The sequence below is a fragment of the Prionailurus viverrinus genome, chromosome C1 (assembly GCF_022837055.1).
Source record: "Prionailurus viverrinus isolate Anna chromosome C1, UM_Priviv_1.0, whole genome shotgun sequence".
In the NCBI taxonomy this organism is placed as follows: Eukaryota; Metazoa; Chordata; class Mammalia; order Carnivora; family Felidae; genus Prionailurus; species Prionailurus viverrinus.
Genome location: NC_062568.1, coordinates 171,165,163 through 171,182,332, shown reverse-complemented (window position 1 = coordinate 171,182,332; position 17,170 = coordinate 171,165,163). Strand labels below are relative to the sequence as shown.

At 54.9% G+C, this 17,170-nt stretch overlaps 1 protein-coding gene across 2 annotated transcripts in view; it reads right to left on the bottom strand.

Moving 5' to 3' along the window:
* Positions 1-17,170, bottom strand: part of GLIS1 (GLIS family zinc finger 1) — a 231,231-nt gene that overhangs the window by 71,821 nt on the left and 142,240 nt on the right. For both annotated transcript variants that reach the window (XM_047873787.1, XM_047873788.1), the window contains exon 4: positions 12,226-13,108. In XM_047873787.1, the coding sequence (XP_047729743.1) occupies positions 12,226-13,108 (883 nt within the window). The remainder of the gene's footprint in view (positions 1-12,225; positions 13,109-17,170) is intronic.

Genomic DNA, 17,170 nt, shown 5'->3' with positions numbered 1-17,170 from the left:
GAGGAGTCCCAGTAACGAATTAAGATTCCTTGTTAGGGGTTCCCTGGGGTGAGCTCAATGAAAACAAGGAATAATCAGCTCATGCTTGATTACAGAAAACTGTGTGGATGCAGAGAGTAAGCTGGAGCAGTGGGAGGCCAGGGGCTGATACCCCAGCACTTAACTTCTCTGAGCTACAGTCTGCTTATCCATAGAATGGGGCACTAAAGCCAACATCAAAAGTTTACTGAGAAAACATGAACCTGGTATCTGGAGGAGAGCACATTCCTAACAAATACCACTTTCCTTCCTTCCTCACACTTTCAAGTAGCTGCTTTTGGGTAGTTTAATCGTTTCCCTTGTCGCATTCTTGGCTGTAATGCGTTTTGGTCATCAATTAATACAAAATTGTTCTCCTCCAGCTCTGGGCCCACGGTCATAACGGCAGAACCTGTGGAGACCGAGTTAGTGGGCAGCTGCTGCACGTGGGGGCAGAGGCCGAGTGGGCAGAGGTGGGCTGGGCAAGAGTATTTGGGGCACAGGGAACAGCCAAGCGAAAAGCCTGAGGAAGGAATGAACTTGGCATGTTGGAGGAATAGTCAGGAGCCGGGTGCCTGGAGCAGAGCAAAGCGTGGAAGGAACTGAGACCAGAGGGCTCACTGGGGGCCCCCACACTTGCCCTTTCTTTGTACTCCCTCTCCTTCCTCCCCCCGGGATGATAAAGATGGATATGTGAACATCTGAGTCCAAAGGATTTTTAGAAGTCCTGGAGACTTTGCCTCCCATTTTGTAGATGGGAACACTGAGGGCCCAAAGGGGTCTAGTGACTTTCCCAGTTTGAGCTCTGAACTCGTGGGCCATGCTCCACCTCTACTGACCAAATCAGGGTCCTGAGTCCTAAAAGCTTTGAACTAAGCAAAGACCTCATCACCCAGGTGGAGAAAGTGAGGTCCCAAGGCCAGGTGGCTCTGTGTGCTTGAAGAAAGTAAAGCGTGGGGGCAGGCAGGGGAAGAGCATGCCTGCGGGCTTCTGCAGGGAAGCCAGGCTTCCTCGGGGCCTGACACCCCCAGTGATCAATCATCATGCTTTCCCAGAGCACGTAAAGAGGTGTGAGCTTTGACACCTACTGCCAGCTAGAGTCTCCCTGGAGCCTGCTGGGCAGTGCTTCACAAACCAGACCCTGTCGGGAGGGGAAGGTGATGCTGACAGGCATGAGCTGCACAAGCCGCAAGTCATCTCCCGCTGTGTGACCTCTAGCGGGTCATCAGGTCCCCATCCATCAGAGGGTGCTGCAGGGATTGCGGGCAGCATCCGATGAGATGCCCTGGTGCAAACGCAACACAAGCCTGTGTTCTTTCAGGATACAGGAGGGAAAGATGGTACAGACAGAGACAGTGCACAAAAGCCCTCAACACGGGGGCCTGGCGCGTAGTAGGTTCTCAACAGTTAGTGACTCTGTGGCGTGGGACGGGCACCGGGCTGGGAGGCGAGGGAGCTGAGCTCTCCTTCCTTTGCCCTGTGACCCTCAATGAGCCAAATCCTCTCTACAGGCCTGTGTCCACATAAGCAAACAGCAAGAGTACAAACAGGCCTTGGGACTCACAGCCTCAGTGAACCACCTCCTCTTCCCCTGGATGCCTGGGGAGAAGGAATGGGAGCAGGGAGCAGGGTTTGGAAGGGGAGGAGGACCTCCAGGAAATATCTGAGAATGGCAGACTCATTTTTCTCCCTGGAGCCAAGCCCTCTTGACTTCCAATTGCTATTGTGACCATTGGCAACTAAACCTGGTCAGAAATGACCCCACAGGCCAAAAGGACTCCTGAAACGTGGGTTCAGAAGATTCTGGGAAGCACGGACTTATGGTTAAATGGGGGTACAGAGGCAATTGTGGGCAGTGGGAAGATCACAGAGCAGGGAGCCGGGGACATGAGGCGGAGTCCCAGATGGGACATCTGGCCAGGGGGCAGAAGCTCTGGATTTCAGTGACCTCACTGTAAAACGGATTCTGCCACTGCCCTGTGCATTCCCGGGGTCCTGCATGGGAACAACCCACCAAAACTCTGCATCCCAGGGCCCTGGGAAGGTGCAAATGTTACCTTCAGCTCAAAATCCTATGCGTTTCAGCTCTGATAAAACAAAGAGGCTGGTGGATGGTTCATCGAACACTCACTGGGTGCCGGGCCCAGCAGAGACTTCCCAGTCTTGCCCACAGGAATGCACAGGCCTGCAGAAACCTCCAGTCCCACTGTCCCATCTGCAAGAAATGCACAGTCCGGTACTCCTGTGCATGTCTGCCCTCTCGGGCTCATGTGACAGACTCGTCCAGGGGGTCGGGGGCACGTGGAGGGCAGGCGTGGGCTGTGCCCCTTCAGGAGGCCACCTCCTAGCTATTTGGAAATCGCCACGTACAAAGCCACAGAGTCCCAGTGATGGGCTCCCATTTTATCACTACCCACGTCAGAAGAACGATCGTGAGGAGGCAGTGCTGCACCATTCGGTGCTGTAATCACTTACAGACCACGGAGGCCCCGGTCCTGGCAGTGGAGGAAGATTTATTGTGGGGATGGACGGAAAACAAAGAACAGTTGTGCAAACTTTACAGAGCCACATTATGGGAAATGCCTTTCCCATTTCCCACTGGTGAATGTGCTGGACGCTGCTTCCAAAGGGAGTTGAGCTCGGTTACCCAACCTTACGGACACAGTGCCCCTGCATGGCTTGCTGGGCTGAGCCGGCCTGGCCCGCGGTGCCCAGGCCCTGGCTGACAGCCAAGCTCTGCTGGCTGGGGGTCACAGTTGACCTGGGCTGCGCTGGTGGACCCGGGAAAGAAGGCTCTCTCCTGCCTCCGTGTCCTCATCTGCCTGCTGTCACTCCCCCTCCGAGGACTGTGTACCCACCGCATGCCCAGCGTTCTTCTCCATGTTAACACTCACTGCGTTGCTCTCCTGCTCAGAACCTTTCCACCACTCCCTCCACTTCCCTCAGGGCACAGGCCAAGCTCCCGATACTGAACTTGGATGCCCCTTACGGTCCAATTCCAACTACCATTTCTGCTCCCAGCGCCGTGCAGGTAACACACCCCAAGCACAAGGAGACACCTATGTTCCCCCCGAGGGCCGAGACTGTCACATCTCAAAACTTTTGCATGTGTTGTTCCCTTTCCCTGAAAAGCCTTTCCTTGTACACACCCTTCAAAAGCTCCTACACACCCTTCAAAGCCCAGCTCTCATGACATCCTGAGGGGAAGCCTTCTCCCTCTTCTGTTAATTCCTTCACCATTCCTTACTGACGCTGCACCCCACGCTTCTAGCATCAAACCTGCCACGGTATGGGTGTCAATAAAGCTGGTGAAGGGTTGGCAGGGGTGAGGAAAGAGATAACACAGCACAAGGCTCTCTCCTGAGGGAGGGGCACAGGTAAGGAGTCTTGAGTCTCCCGGGTCTTAGAGTGTCCTCGGTGACTGAGGCCACAGGGTGGTGAGACCATGACCCGTCTCACAGATGAGGGCAGGATCCTGAGGTCCATCACTGTGGCAGTCCAAGTGAGGCTCGGGAAGTCAGCTCAGCTAACCCATCTGCCATCCAGTGGAGACAGCGCCTATTAAGGCTCAATCATGAAGTTTACCATTTCCAGGATGTTCCTCTCAGAAAACATGGTCTGGACACTTTCTTAGAGTCACTGTTGATTTTATCTGACTTTCTCATTCTAATAAGACAATCATTTCAATGCCATTTACATTAAATTAAAAAGCTTTTTTCCCCCCCTTTTATTATTTTAAATTCAATTCAGAAGGTTGTTTTTTTTTTATCCTTAATTTTTTTCATATTCCATAAAGCAGTGCTGAGTTCACAAAACTTGGCCAGCGTTCCCATACCCTCAAGTTTGGTGCTCCTAGGATGCGAGCGAGACCTTGGGTTTGATGACTCAAAAAAAAAAAAAAAAAAAAAGAACAAGGGCTCCTGTTTTCAAGTGCCAAGTATTTGCCAGGCATGAGGTAAGTGCTCCACATGCATGATCTCATTTAATCTCACAACTGTCTCCCCTGTACACACACACAGGAAACTGAGGCTCCCAGAGGCCACGTGGCTTGTTTGAGGTCCCAGGGCTGGTTAGGCCTCCACTTGGCTCATGGATTCCTGACTCAGAATTTAAATAAGGCAGAAGGGGGTGGGCAGGGATGGGGATGAGGTAGGGGAGGGGGTGGGGAACTGGATGGGGCCGTGGAGGTGGAAGTGAGGAGGGTGGGCTGTGGTGCAGGGAAGGAGGAGGCCTTGGAGAGCTGCAGGCTAGGAACTGCATTTGGGGAGCCTGCGGCTAACCAGCACCGTGCCTGATGGAAGGCTTATCTGGGAGGAACACGCCTATGAGGGTGCCTATGTCCTCTGAGGCCTGGGGGTCGGGAACCCAGCTGGCTCCCTCCTGAAGGGCGCTCTGCGGTTTGTAGATCACGGCCCCTCTGGCTCTCACAGACACTCTTCTGGGGCGAGCATTAGAGCCCTCACTTTACAGACACAGAAGCAGAGACTGGGGAGCGAAATGACTTGCCCGAGGTTACACAGCTAGTACGCAGGAGAGCTGGGATGAGCCCCCACACCTGCCTCCAGTTCTTCTCCCTTCCCCCAGGCAAGTCATTTCCATCGGGGGCCTCAGTTTCTCCTCCTGTACAGGGCTCTGACCCAATCACAAGGCCAGAGCTTCTAGGAAGCCTCTCCTTAGGAAGTCCCCTGAGTTTGATTTTTACAAACTAGAGGAGAAAGGGAGGCAGCCCAGTTTGAGCCAAGTTCTGTGGAGCTGGAGCGTTGGGTCCAAGAGGGTAAAAAGGAAGGCACTAGTGTAAACTGGGCTCCCACTGAACACAGAGTGCTAGACATTATCCCATTTCACAGCTCAGGAAGCTGAGGCTCAGCACAGCCAAGGTCACACAGACAGTCGGTGACCAAGCTGGGACTTACACCAGCCCTTTCTGTTCCTATGGGGATGTTCACGACTGCATAGCTACTATCCGTTTCAGACTCTCCCTTTTCTCTTTTCCTAATACAACCTGCCCACAACAGTCTCAACTATCTGCTGTGCATCTACTACGTGCCAGGCACTGCCGAAGCACCTCACATACGGCATCTCATGGGAGCCTCCCAGCTGTCCTGCTCCCTCCACTTCACAGGTAAGAATGCAAAGCCTTACAGAAGCCGGGTTACTCACACACGGTCACAGGCTGTCAGGTAGCAAAGCCACGTGTCAAGTTCAGGCTTTCTTGCAGAAAAACTTTAAGCACCAGACTAGAGGGTGGACGTGCCCATCTTTAGGGCCCTGCCCATCTTGTGACTTCACTGGAAACTGCTCTGGAGGACAGTGTCCAGGCTGCTTCATGCACAGAGCTGGTCAGAGCCTCTGCAACAGAGGGCAGGCTTAGCCCCTCTGCCTCAAGGCTGAGCCAGACATCAGAGAGCACACGGTCCCCAAGACACTTGGCCATACCAGGAAATGTTGCTCTACGTGGGGCAATATGTGTGGGGAGAGCAGGAGGCATGGAAAGGGGGGAAGCAGAGGAGGGGACATTGGACTGGGTTCTGAAGGATGGTTAGGAGTTTGCTGGGCTAGGAAAGGTATTCTAGACAGAGAGACCAGCAAAAGCCAAGGCCCAGAGGAGTGAAAGGAGCTGGAGTGTGCCAAGACTCTCTAGGAGTTCGGTTGCAGAGGAAACCTCAGGGCAGGGAGAAATAAAGCAGGCATCCCACGGCTACCATTAACTTGCTGGGTGACAATGGGCCACTCTGCACCTTCTCTGGGCTTCGGGTTTCCCACCTGATAATAAGTAGACACGAGAACTGCTATGATCCCAGGAGGCACCCCAGTCGCGGTCATTGAAAAGGGCACATCTGCATGCCAACTTAAAAGCTTCCTTTGCCTAGAAAGGTCTTTCTACCCAGACCCTTCCCACCTGAGAACAAAGTGACACTCAGACCCCATTTCCAAAGTGGGTGGACTTGTCACCTAAGCTGGTTGGGCCAGCTTGACCTCTCCGTGCTCATTTACAGCAGGATTTTCAAGGGCAGGGGTTTTAAACCATGCTCCACTTTGTAGCTTTTTAGCTCACCAGAAAGTAAGCTTGTCTTCGGGTGACTTATTTATTTATTTTAAAGAAGGTGAAATGTCTCCCCCCTCATCCCACAAGGGCCCTCTCGTCCAAGATAGAACAAAGGAGTCATCATATCAGCAGGGCAGGGGGCCTGAGACAGGCTCTCAAGGTGGTGGGGGTGGGGGTGGGGTGGGGTGGGGATTCGTGTGGGAAAACAGTTAAATGCAAAAATGCAAGCGTCTATTGGTTTTCTCTGCTTAACAAAGTCTCCCCCAGACCAAAGCTGGTTTTGATTCCCTTCTGTGACCCCTGGGTCCACCAGGGCCTGGCATACAGGAGGTGCGTGCTCCTTGACAGCTTGCTGAAATGAGTTTCAAATCTGGATATTTTCTTCATATTTACAGGCAGACTGATGGTCCTCTGCCTGGGAAGTGGCTTGAGGTCACAGCTAGCATACAGTCTCTGGAGTCAGGCTGAGACCTGGGTTCAAATCTCACCCTATGATGCACTTGAGACCTAAACTGGGGCATGGACCCGACTACCCTTTCCCTATCTGTAAAATGGGGATAATGATCCAGTCCCCAGGAATTACTCCTCCACTCTGAGGAATGCCTGTGTGGAAGCCCTATATAAGCTGAAAAATTCCCAATAATGTTCCAGCCGCCTTGACTGACTTAGACAAGGTTAGGCAGCCAGGCCTCAAATCCTCAGCGTCTGGCTCCCCTCCCTCCTTCATCCAGCAATAACAGCATGAGACTCAAGGGTGGCTGGTGTCCTCCCCAAGGTGCCAGAAGTCTCGTTATCACCTCATCTTTGTCTCAGGACCCCCAGCTCAGCATGAGGCTGAGCACACGGGGGCACCCATCTTTTGGGTGAGGCAAGTGTTTCTGGGAAGGACTCTTCCCTCATCTGCGGTCACTTTCCCCACGGTCTAACTTTCCCCAACTTTTGGTTACTAGCCCCTTCAGGAAACTCCCTGTCCACTGAAGCTGCCCCATTTGCTGTGGGATCCTGGGCCCCTCACTGTCCTCTCAGGATCTGTCTTCCCTGTCTCTTCTCCGTAACGATGAAGATGGACAGAAGACCCACCTGCGCATGCATTTTGGGCTCTAGGAAAATTCCCGAGAATGAATTGGAGATGTTGACGTGAGTCAGGGGTGTCCGCTGGCCCAGAAACATGCCCAACCCACGGGGCCAGTCTCAGGACGTGGGACACGGGGGGAGCAATGCCCAGGGACCCACTCATTGTGGTTTAAGAAGCACCGACTCGCCTCTGTGTGGAAGAGGCTGAGCAAAGGCAGGTGGGTGGGGGGCCGTGTGGCCCGTGGAGTGGCCCAGGCAGCTGAGCCGGGTGACAAAGAGCAAGCCATTTCCTCCGTGAACGTCAATTTCTCCTGAAAGAATGGGCATGGTGATGCATGGCTGTACCTAGCATACCTCAGAATGTATTAGTTCTCTTCTCCCGGAGGACTTCCAATGAGATATGATCTCACCGCCAGTCAAGATTCTCTCTGACTCCCAACACACAGCCTGGCCGGGCAGGTGGGCAAATCTGATGTGTAGCTGTGCCCGGCCACTTGGCCGACTGTGTGACCCTGGAACCTGATCTGACCTCTCTGGGCCTCAGCGTTTTGACCAGTGGTTTTCTGAAGATGGACTAGGACATGGCTAGCCCTGGGCCCGGGTATTAGAATCTCGGCGTCTCAGCCAAGAGCACCTCCTTCCGCCTCCCTCACCTCTTCCAGCACCCTGCGTTTTGTTTCTCAGGGGTTAGGGGACTGAGGCAAAGCCAAAAGGGAGAGCCGGAAGCCCCAGGATTATGGGAAAGGAGAGAAGCTTTGGCCCAGGCTGGCCCTTCTAGGAGGTGGGCAAGGCCGTCCCAAAAGGCCCAGCCAGGTGGCTCGTGTCTGATTCCTTGGCTGGTTACGGCCAATCAATCATGCTCGGCTTTCAGTGGGCTGTATTTCCCTGGTGCCAGGTCCAGTGGTGGAGAGGGGTGTAAGGGATGGAGACCAGCGGCCAGAGCAGGTGCAGCTACCAGGGGAACCCAGGCAGGACGTGAGCCCAGCCTCCAGCCGCACACCGGGCCTGGGAAGGCAGGGACCAGAGCCTCCTCCCTATGTCCCCACCCCGGTTTCCCCTTCTAGCTCCAGTCACCCGGAGCAGACACCGTCTGGCACAGAGCAGGTGCTCCACATTGCTGGCAGACACCTGACCAGGCCACCGGCATGGGTGACGGCCCTGTCCACCTCACCCACAGTGAAGGCCGCTGGAACTGGCTGACCTCAAGTCCAAGCTCCACTACTGACTGGCTCTTTTGGGTTTCTTCATCTGTAAGATAGCCACAAATGATCCTGTTGTAACTCTCAGGGCTACAGTATTAATCTCCTGAGATGGTCGACGTGACGGAGCGTGATGGGGGATGAGAGAACTAACGAAGCACTTCCCTGTGTCATCTCTTTAAACCCTCATGACAAAACTCCTAAAAGGGAGGTACGATTATCATTCCATTTTACCACCAAATGTACTATGGTTCAGAGAGGCTAAGTCACCTGCCTGATGTCACACAGCTGCTACGTGGCTGGCCCAGGAGGGAACTGGGTTTGTGTGACTCCAGACCTGCCTACACATACCGTCCACACTGCACTCACGGCTTCGGTTAAAGCTCTTCACAAAGGCAGGAATTGCTGTCATTATTATTGTTATTTTATGAAACCCAAGGTTATGAAAGGTTTTCCTTTTTCACTCTGCCTCTCTTTTTCTTGATGGGGAGGAAAGCAAACTACACAGCCCGCTAATTTCTGCAGTCTCAGACAATCAGGATTCCAACTGTCTGGGAGAGCCAACCTAAGAAAGCAAGAAATTAATCTTTTCAAAGTTAACGTCTTCGAGGCGTCGCGGCAGTATTTGGGTTGGACGTATCCTCGCTATCCTAATGCAGATGAAACCCCAAATTTAATAAGGCTAAGACAACTCGGACAACATAAGAAACATAACAGGATATTGCAAAGAGATTAGGGAGCTTCCTCTGGATGGCGTGGATGGGCCGGGGAGAGGGCAGAGCTGGGGGGCGGGGGGATGGATGGCGCGGCCTACCCCGGGGGCCCCCGCCAGCCGAGGCCCGATCCCGGGGCGGACCTGAGAACCTGGGCAGAGGGCAGCCGGCTCCTCGCCGCGCCTCCGGGCCTGCCTGGTGCGTGAGCGGAGGCTCCGCGGGCTAAATGTAAACCAGCTGGCAGGGACCGGAGTGGTACAGTTGGATGGGGCGGGGAAGGCTTACCTCATGAAAGAACTGTGGAAACGGCTGCTGGAAAGATAATAAAAGGATTAACTGCTATTTTAGTGGGCCATTTACTCTTCAATCAAAGTGTCTCATCTATTTCCTGTTCTCCAGAGGATCTGGGCCCAAAATTCCTTTGTCTATTACAGCACATGGTAGCAGAGGCCTGTCATGAGAAATTAATAATTTTACAGGGAAGGGAGACTGTACTTATTTGGGTGCGGGCTGGGGCCTGCCCCTTCCCCTGGGTCACCTACTGCACCAGCATCACAGGAAGGGGGAGCGCTCCCACGGCAGGCAGGGAGATGTTCAGAGGAGGTCTCTCCCACCACTCCAGATGATGGCACCCAGCAAGGCTGGCCCGAGGACCCCAGAGAATGAGGAGTGTAACGGGACAATCTACACAAACAAAAGCATCACAATTTAGAAAGATGTGGGTTCAGATTTCACGCTAACGGTTACTAGCTGTGTAACCTCAGGCAAGTTATTTTTACTGTTGTCACTATTATTACCACGATGATTAGCAGTCTCTGTTATTATTGTTGTTGTTACTGTGTGCTCCTAACTAGCTGTGTGACGTGGGGCAAATTCAGCAATCTTTCTGAACCTCAGTTTCCTCATCTGCAAAATGGGAGTTAATAGTTTCCACCCTGTAGAACTGCTCCCGGGATTGCATGGAGTTATCACTTAGAATGACTTCTGCACGCAGTCAACACTCAGAGACTGCTTGTTGGTGTTATCATCAAAATCCTAAACCCCTCAGGAGGCAAGATAAAGTGTTCTCATAGTAGCAGGGAGAAGGCCGGCTGGACACCACTGAGCGCTGTTTCTTCATCTGTAAAACCTTGGTTTTACAGGGTTTTTGTAAAGATTTAAATGTCAGCTTGAAAGTCACCTCCTCCACAAAGCCCTTGTGGGCCTCCTGTCCTTGGGTCTATGCAAACTCCATCCAGAACCTGTCCACACCCATCTCCCACCCCTTGCTGACCACAACTGCCTGCAGGCAAAGACCTTGGAAAGTCTACGTCTGGGTCGCCGGAGACAGGCACGAGCCAGGTGTAAGCCAGTGTTCTGTGGAGTCCGTTGAACCAAATGAGATCCTGGAAGGCCCAGGAAAAAGAACCGTAGAGAAAGATCCCCAGACCGCACTGAGTAAGCTGGGCCTCTCTGACCCAATTACGAGGCCTCTGTTTCCCAGCAAATGGGCAGGGAAGGCTAGATTATCTCAAGGTCCCTGCCGTCCAGAACGGGCACTACTGGATGCCGTAATTCCACACAAGGGGCCCTGGTGGGCGGAGGCCCCGGACCGCACCACGCCAGGGTTTGGGCCTCCGCCCCGGCCCCCACAGACAGGAGGATCCCCCACAGGAAAGAAGACATCAGGGACCGCCGTTCAACAGCTGTCAGCTCCAGGGTCTCAGAGACGGTACCCCCTGTCTTCCAGTAGTCTGCTGGTCATCTCCTTCCAGAGATGGGCGGCGGGGAGAATGGGGGAGGCATGCCTTCCAGCAAGACTTGTGTTACAACACCCCAGAGGAACAGGGGCATGCCCGGGACTGGCCCGGCCCCCAAGCCCTTCCCAGCATGGCTTTAGCCCCAAGGCACACGATGAAGTCAAATCCTCAGCCTGCCCAGCTCAGCCTCTCCCCACAACACTAATACGCCAACCGCAGGCTCCCTCCTAATCTGAGGCTGTCCTTTTGCAGAGGCTGTTCACTGCCTCTCCTCCTCCTCTTCAAGAACCGGCCCCCTTGAGCTGAATAAGCTGGTCTAGCTAGATGCCCAGGCCACAGCTCCACAAGCAGATGGGGCCCCAAGGGTGACCACCGGGTCCCAGGAAGGTGGAGTTTATACTGCTGGTTGCCAAAGCTTCCTCCTCCCCCGGCCCCTGTAAATACTACCCTGGGCCTTGAGCAGGGACAGAGGGGCACTCCATCCCAGACTGAGGGCTTCATGAAGAGGGGCCCAGCATCAGTGACAGCATGCACGTGTGGGGGAACCTGACGTCGGCTATGACGCTGGCCTTGCAGACCAGACACGCTGCTTTCTCTTCTGCCTCACCAATGCCCCAGTGGCTGGAAGATGGAGTTGGGCCTTAGAAGACTGGGTGGCTCCTCCAGCCTCTCCACTCCCAGGTGGGAGCCTCTCCCGGTGGGGTAGCTGGGCCTTGGGGTTAGGCACAGCAGCTCGGTGGAGGGTATCAGGGACTAAGACTGTTAGGGATTTCTACCACCGTGAGAGCATAATACAGAAATGACCAGTGAGAAGGGCTGGAGGCCTCGGTGCCCACTGTTAGTGTGTGTGTGTGTGTGTGTGTGTGTGTGTGTTTCCCTGGAAACCTCAGGCTCAACCCCAGCCATGGCACTGCAGGTGCCATCCAGGGCCTTATCTGTTACCCCTCCCCTTACCTCCAAACCTGCTCCAGGGACCCAAGCTCTCAAGCCAGATGCCTGTGAGGACACAGTGCTCCTTGGAGGAAGTCAAGCCTGTGGGCCGCTCCAAGGCCCGGAGAGCCTCCCTGGGAAGGCTGCCCGACCAGTGGTGGGTGAGACATTGAGTATCTGTGTGTAATACAGAAGGTGGCCAGGCCTGCTCTGACTTCAGAGTGTGTGTTGTCACCACCTGAACAAGTGTGTTTGACCAGGTCATGTGCCCTGGGGTGGGGGAAGGGCACCCGGTGAGCAGAGGAGCCAAAGATTCCCGGTGACAGGGGCCCTGATTATCTTGACCAATGACCACATCCACAGCACTGATCCTTCCCCTCCTCGACCGCAGGGGATCTCAGCCAGCCCCCAGGGAAGGAGCCCCCGGTAGGCCACTCCTAGCACGGAGGTGGGGGCTGCTCTGCTTGGCCAGGCAGGGGCACGGCCTGGTGGCCGTGGGAACTCACCATGCATTTGTTGGGCTTCTCACCCGAGTGCACCCTCATGTGGATGAGCAGCTTATAGCGGGCATTGAAGGGCTTGTAGCGGCGCACGCAGCCCGCCCAGAAGCAGGTGAAGTCCTCGCCCTTGCGCTGGTCAATGTGGCTCTTCTCGATGTGCCGTACCAGCTCCTCCTGCTGCTCATAGGCCGCACAGCAGTCCACCCAGCGGCATGCCTGCCGTCCGGCCACCCCCCTGCCCACCAGGCCCAGACCCAGGCCTCCGAGGCCCGAGCCGGGCGGCAACTGAGACACGGGGTAGGGGGGCGGCAGGCCTTGCTGGGGAGGCCCAAAGAGATCTGAGAACTCATCCGCAGGCTCCTGCTTCAGGAAGCCCGCTTTCCGGCAGGCTTCAAGTTGCAAGCCGCCCTCGTGGCTCTCTGTGGTTGCAGGGCCAGGCTGGGCTCGCTTGGGGGGCCCCCCCGGGTCTCCCGGCAGAGGGGGGCTCCGGAGTCCATTCACGCAGGTGACCAGAGCCGTCTGGGAAGAGCGGATGATGGAGGTGACATCGGAGGAAGCGCAGGGGGAGGGGGAGGCTGCAGAGGTGGAGGGCAGGCCCAGGAGGCAGCAGCGCTTCAGGCCACCCTCGGGGAGGTGGGCCTCGGGCTGGGGGCCCAGGCCAGAGCTGGGTTCACTGCCCAGAAGGTAGCAGGAAGGTGCGGGGTTGGCGAGGCCTCGGCCCGGCAGGTCCAGATCCGAGTGCAGGCCAGTGGCTGGCGGGGCCCGGCAGTGAGCAGACAGGGGTGTGCGAGCTTCCGTCATGGCCCGGTAGTCAGGCAGGGACTCCTGCTTGATGTGCTGTGTGGCCGGAAGGCCACCATTCACATACGTGGCCTGGGGTCTGGGCGACCTGAAAGACAGTGACCAGAGAAGCTGTGAGAGGGTGGGCACTTCACAGTGGGGAGACCCGGGCAGGAGACAGCAGGGAACCTGGGACCAAAGGATGGAGAAGCCCAGAGCAGGAGTGAAGGTTGAGGGCTGGAGGCAGAGGGAGAGAGAAAGCAGAGGCTGGATGTGGTCAGCAGGAAAGAATATGGGGGAGAGAGAAAGGGGAGGGGCTGGAGAGAGGTTCCAGAAAGGGAAGAGGTCTGAAAAGGATGCCAGGAAAGACCACCGTTTCATCCTTTTACCTCTCCAGCCCCAGATGCGATCCCGTCCAATTGCTGAGGCTTCCCTAGGGTCTCCCCTGACCTTCTCCCTGTGACCTTCTAGTGAGTTCTGGAGGAAGGAGGCTGAGGCGGTCATTTTGAGGGACATCCAGGTCCAGTATGTTTTATTTTTAATTAAAAAAAATTTTTTTTATGTTTATTTTTGATAGAGCATGAGTGGGGGAGGGGCAGAGAGAGAGGGAGACACAGAATCCAAAGCAGGCTCCAGGCTCTGAGCTGTCAACACAGAGCACGACGTGGCACTCAAACCCAGGGACCACAAGATCATGACCTGAGCCGAAGTCGGATGCTTAACCGACTGAGCCACCCAAGAACCCCAGGTCCAGTATGTTTTAAATTCTGCCTATTTGTCCCTTAGATCTTTCTTAATTTTTGTAATCTTTGTTAATTTCTAGAAATGTTAATTATGTGACATTTTGCCCCAAGCAGTCTGTCTTTTCCACAGTGAATATCAGTAAGTTGGGGGTCTGAAACACAAGTCACGACGACAGGGGGCATCCTAGGAATGACGGAGGAAAAGCCAGGTGGGGTGGTCCCAGGTTTCAAGCCCAGACACTGTGACCACATGAAACTCAATTCTGGGGTAAGGCTATGGGCGGGCGGGCTGGGAGGGCAGCTCGGGGGAGGTGGGAGACCGGGGTCTGAGACCAGGCTCGGCCACTCCCAGCTGCACAAAGCTGGGCAAGGCACTCTGGGCCCCTTTCCTGATCGCACGTTCTTCTCCCGAGCGTGACTACGGTGTGACGCGCAGGGCTGCACGTGGTGCTGTCTTCCTTAGGCATGTGGCGCACGCGTTGTAGAGAGGGCCTTTCCCAAACACAGGACAAGTAAGTGCAGATAGAGGCACCAGGGCCTCCAGCCACCAGCAAGGGGATGTAGATGAAGGGTCAGAGAAGCCCCTTGGCTGGCTGGGCAGAACAGGAAGCCTGCCGATGGGCCCACTGTCCTGACTAGGACACGCCATGTGTCCTTGGGCCTGAGCCTCAGTTTCCTCACCTGTGAAGCAAGGACTAACCCTCACTACCTCAGAGGGTGGGTACCAGGACCAAGTGGGACGGCAGGTGCCGTGACAGTCCTCTGGAAAGGGGGACAGCAGGGTGAATGGTGCCTTCATGACCGCCATATCACCGCCAGTGTTCTGGAACTCTTTGCAGACGGGCTGTGGGGTCATCACCTGTCCCTGTGCTCCAAGCTGCCCGGCAGCCCCAGGCCCTCTGTCTCTGGCTCCCTGCAGCTGCAGCAGCCCCAGCACTACTCAGGAGGAGGGGAAGGAACGAAGGGGCAGGGGAGACAGGGAGGCAGAGCCCAGAGGCCCTCAGAGAGCATGGGCTCCAACCTCATGACTCCACAGACAAGAAAGGAGCCAAGAAGGCACAGGGCTTGCCCACAGTCAGGAGCAGCAAGCCAGTGATGGGGCTTGGGCCAGGAGCCGGGCCCCCCTTCTCCTGGAGGTGTGCGTTTCTTCACTGTAGACCCGAAGCACTCCCCGGATAAAGGCTTGTGGGAAGGCCCTTCTGTTTCTCAGCTACACTTGACCAATAATTATCTGCCTCACCCAGAAAAGACCTCCCTTCCCTGCCCAGAGCTTGGCCACCAGATGGAATCAGAAGGATCCTGCACTCCAAGGTGGACAGCAGATGCACATTCCCCCCTTCCCCAAGCCTTGGGACGCTGGGCCACCACTGCCAGCAGAAAGCTCTGAGGAGCTTAAAGAGCTGATATGAAAGTTGTGACTTTGTGAAGCTTAAAAAAATTAAAGCATAGCTGTTTTCCATATGGTTGTCATCCTGGGCGTGGCAGGGGTGGGCCCCAGGTAAGCATCTGTTTGGAATAATCCCTTTAAAGACAGCATCAGGGGGTGCCTGGGTGGCTCAGTCGGTTAAGTATCCAACTCTTTCTTTTCTTTTAATGTTTATTTATTTTTGAGAGAGAGACAGAGAGAGAGAGACAGAGCACAAGCAAGGGAGGGCAGAGAGAGAGGGAGATACAGAATCCAAAGCAGGCTCCAGGCTCTGAGCTCTCTGCATGGAGCCTGATACGGGGCTCGAACTCACGAACCGTGAGATCATGACCTGAGCCGAAGTCAGATGCTTAACTGACTGAGCCACCCAGGCGCCCCAAGCGTCCAACTCTTGATTTCAGCTCAGGTCATGATCTCGTGGTTCGTGGGACTGGGCCCCACATTGGTCTCTACGCTGACAGCACAGAGCCTGCGTGGGATTCTCTCTCTCCCCCCCTCTCTCTCTGCCTCTCTCCCTGCTCGCGCTCTCTCTCAAAACAAATACATAAACATTAAAAAAACCCAGCTTAGCATCAGGCTAAATAATCAGCAGAAGGGAACAGGAGAAGCAATCAAGAGAACAGTTATAGCACCTATGAGCATCGGGTGGGGAGGGGACAGCTCAGGCTGTGGTGTCTCCTGGCTCCAAATGCTAGCTGAGACAGCCCCCTGCTTGTCCTCGTGGGTCCCTCAGTCCCTGGAAGGCCGGCAGCGATTCCTGCCCTGCTCTGCCTCTGAGCCCTGGGTTCCCCAGACAACTCCCATCACATCTCTGGAAACTGTGAGCAGGGGTCCCTGGACAGAGCAAACAACTGCTGAGCAGCCCTGCATGCCAGGAACCTTCCTGAAGGCTGTCCCACGCAACCCGACCCCAGCAGAACCGATGCGTGGTATCTGCCGAATGCATAACTGAATTCTTCGGGGGAGAGACCACCATCTGTTTTATACTTCGGAAAACTGAAGCAACTTGCCCAAGCCCTCAGAGGCAGTTAGTGTTAGAGCAGGAATCTGAACCTAGATTGTCTGAATCAGAAGCCTGGGATTTTCCCACAACAATGTACTGCCAGGGGCCCCAGCTTCCTCTTATATAAAATGATGTAATTTGATGACCATTACGTTTCCTGGCAGCTTCAATGTTGTGAGTATCAAGAACTCCAACTCTGTCTGTCATCCTGGTCCCTGGAAGGGAGCTGCTGAAATTGGGAAAACTAGTGTTTCTCAGGCAGAGGTTCAAGCGGAAAGGAGGGTGTCTTTGGATCTCATGGGGTCCATGCACCCTTTGGTTCAGGGGCTACAGCCTGGGCTAGGGGCCAGTGAGGTCGCTCTGCAGGCTTTTCCCTCTGTGCTCTGTGATGCTGAGGACACGAGATGTTTCATAAACCAGGTCCCTGCCCTCGAGAAGCTTCCCTTCTCACAGGGGAGACCGAGGACCGGCTCTCATGGGAACATTTAAACTCTGCTAAGAGGCGGACAGAGTTCTGGCAAACATAAGCAAACAAGGGGGAGTTCTGAAGGCTGAGGCATGAAGGTGGGAAAGTGTGCAGCCCACGGGTCCCAAAGCCAGGAGGCCAACGTGATGGGTGGGCAGGCAGCGGCCAGATCACAGGGCGCCTTCCCACACTACTGGCGGCCTGTGCACTCTGTTCCTATCCTCACCTTACAGGTAAGGCAACAAGGCCCAGAAAGAGTAGCATCCTGCCCGGGGTTACCCAGAAAGCCAGTGATGGGGCTAGACCTCAAACTGCATGTACGAATACATTCTCTTGACCACAGCAGTGGTGGGTAGTCATTTTTAGCACAGAAATGACAAAATCAAGGTATCGCTGACATTACTTAATACTCTCACCACTTGCTGGGTGACCTCAGGCTGGTTTTGTGGCCTCTCTAACCTCAATTTCCCCACCCTCTGGCAGACGAGAATTGAGTGAGCTAACAACATGAAGAGTGCTTGGCCTAGTGTGTG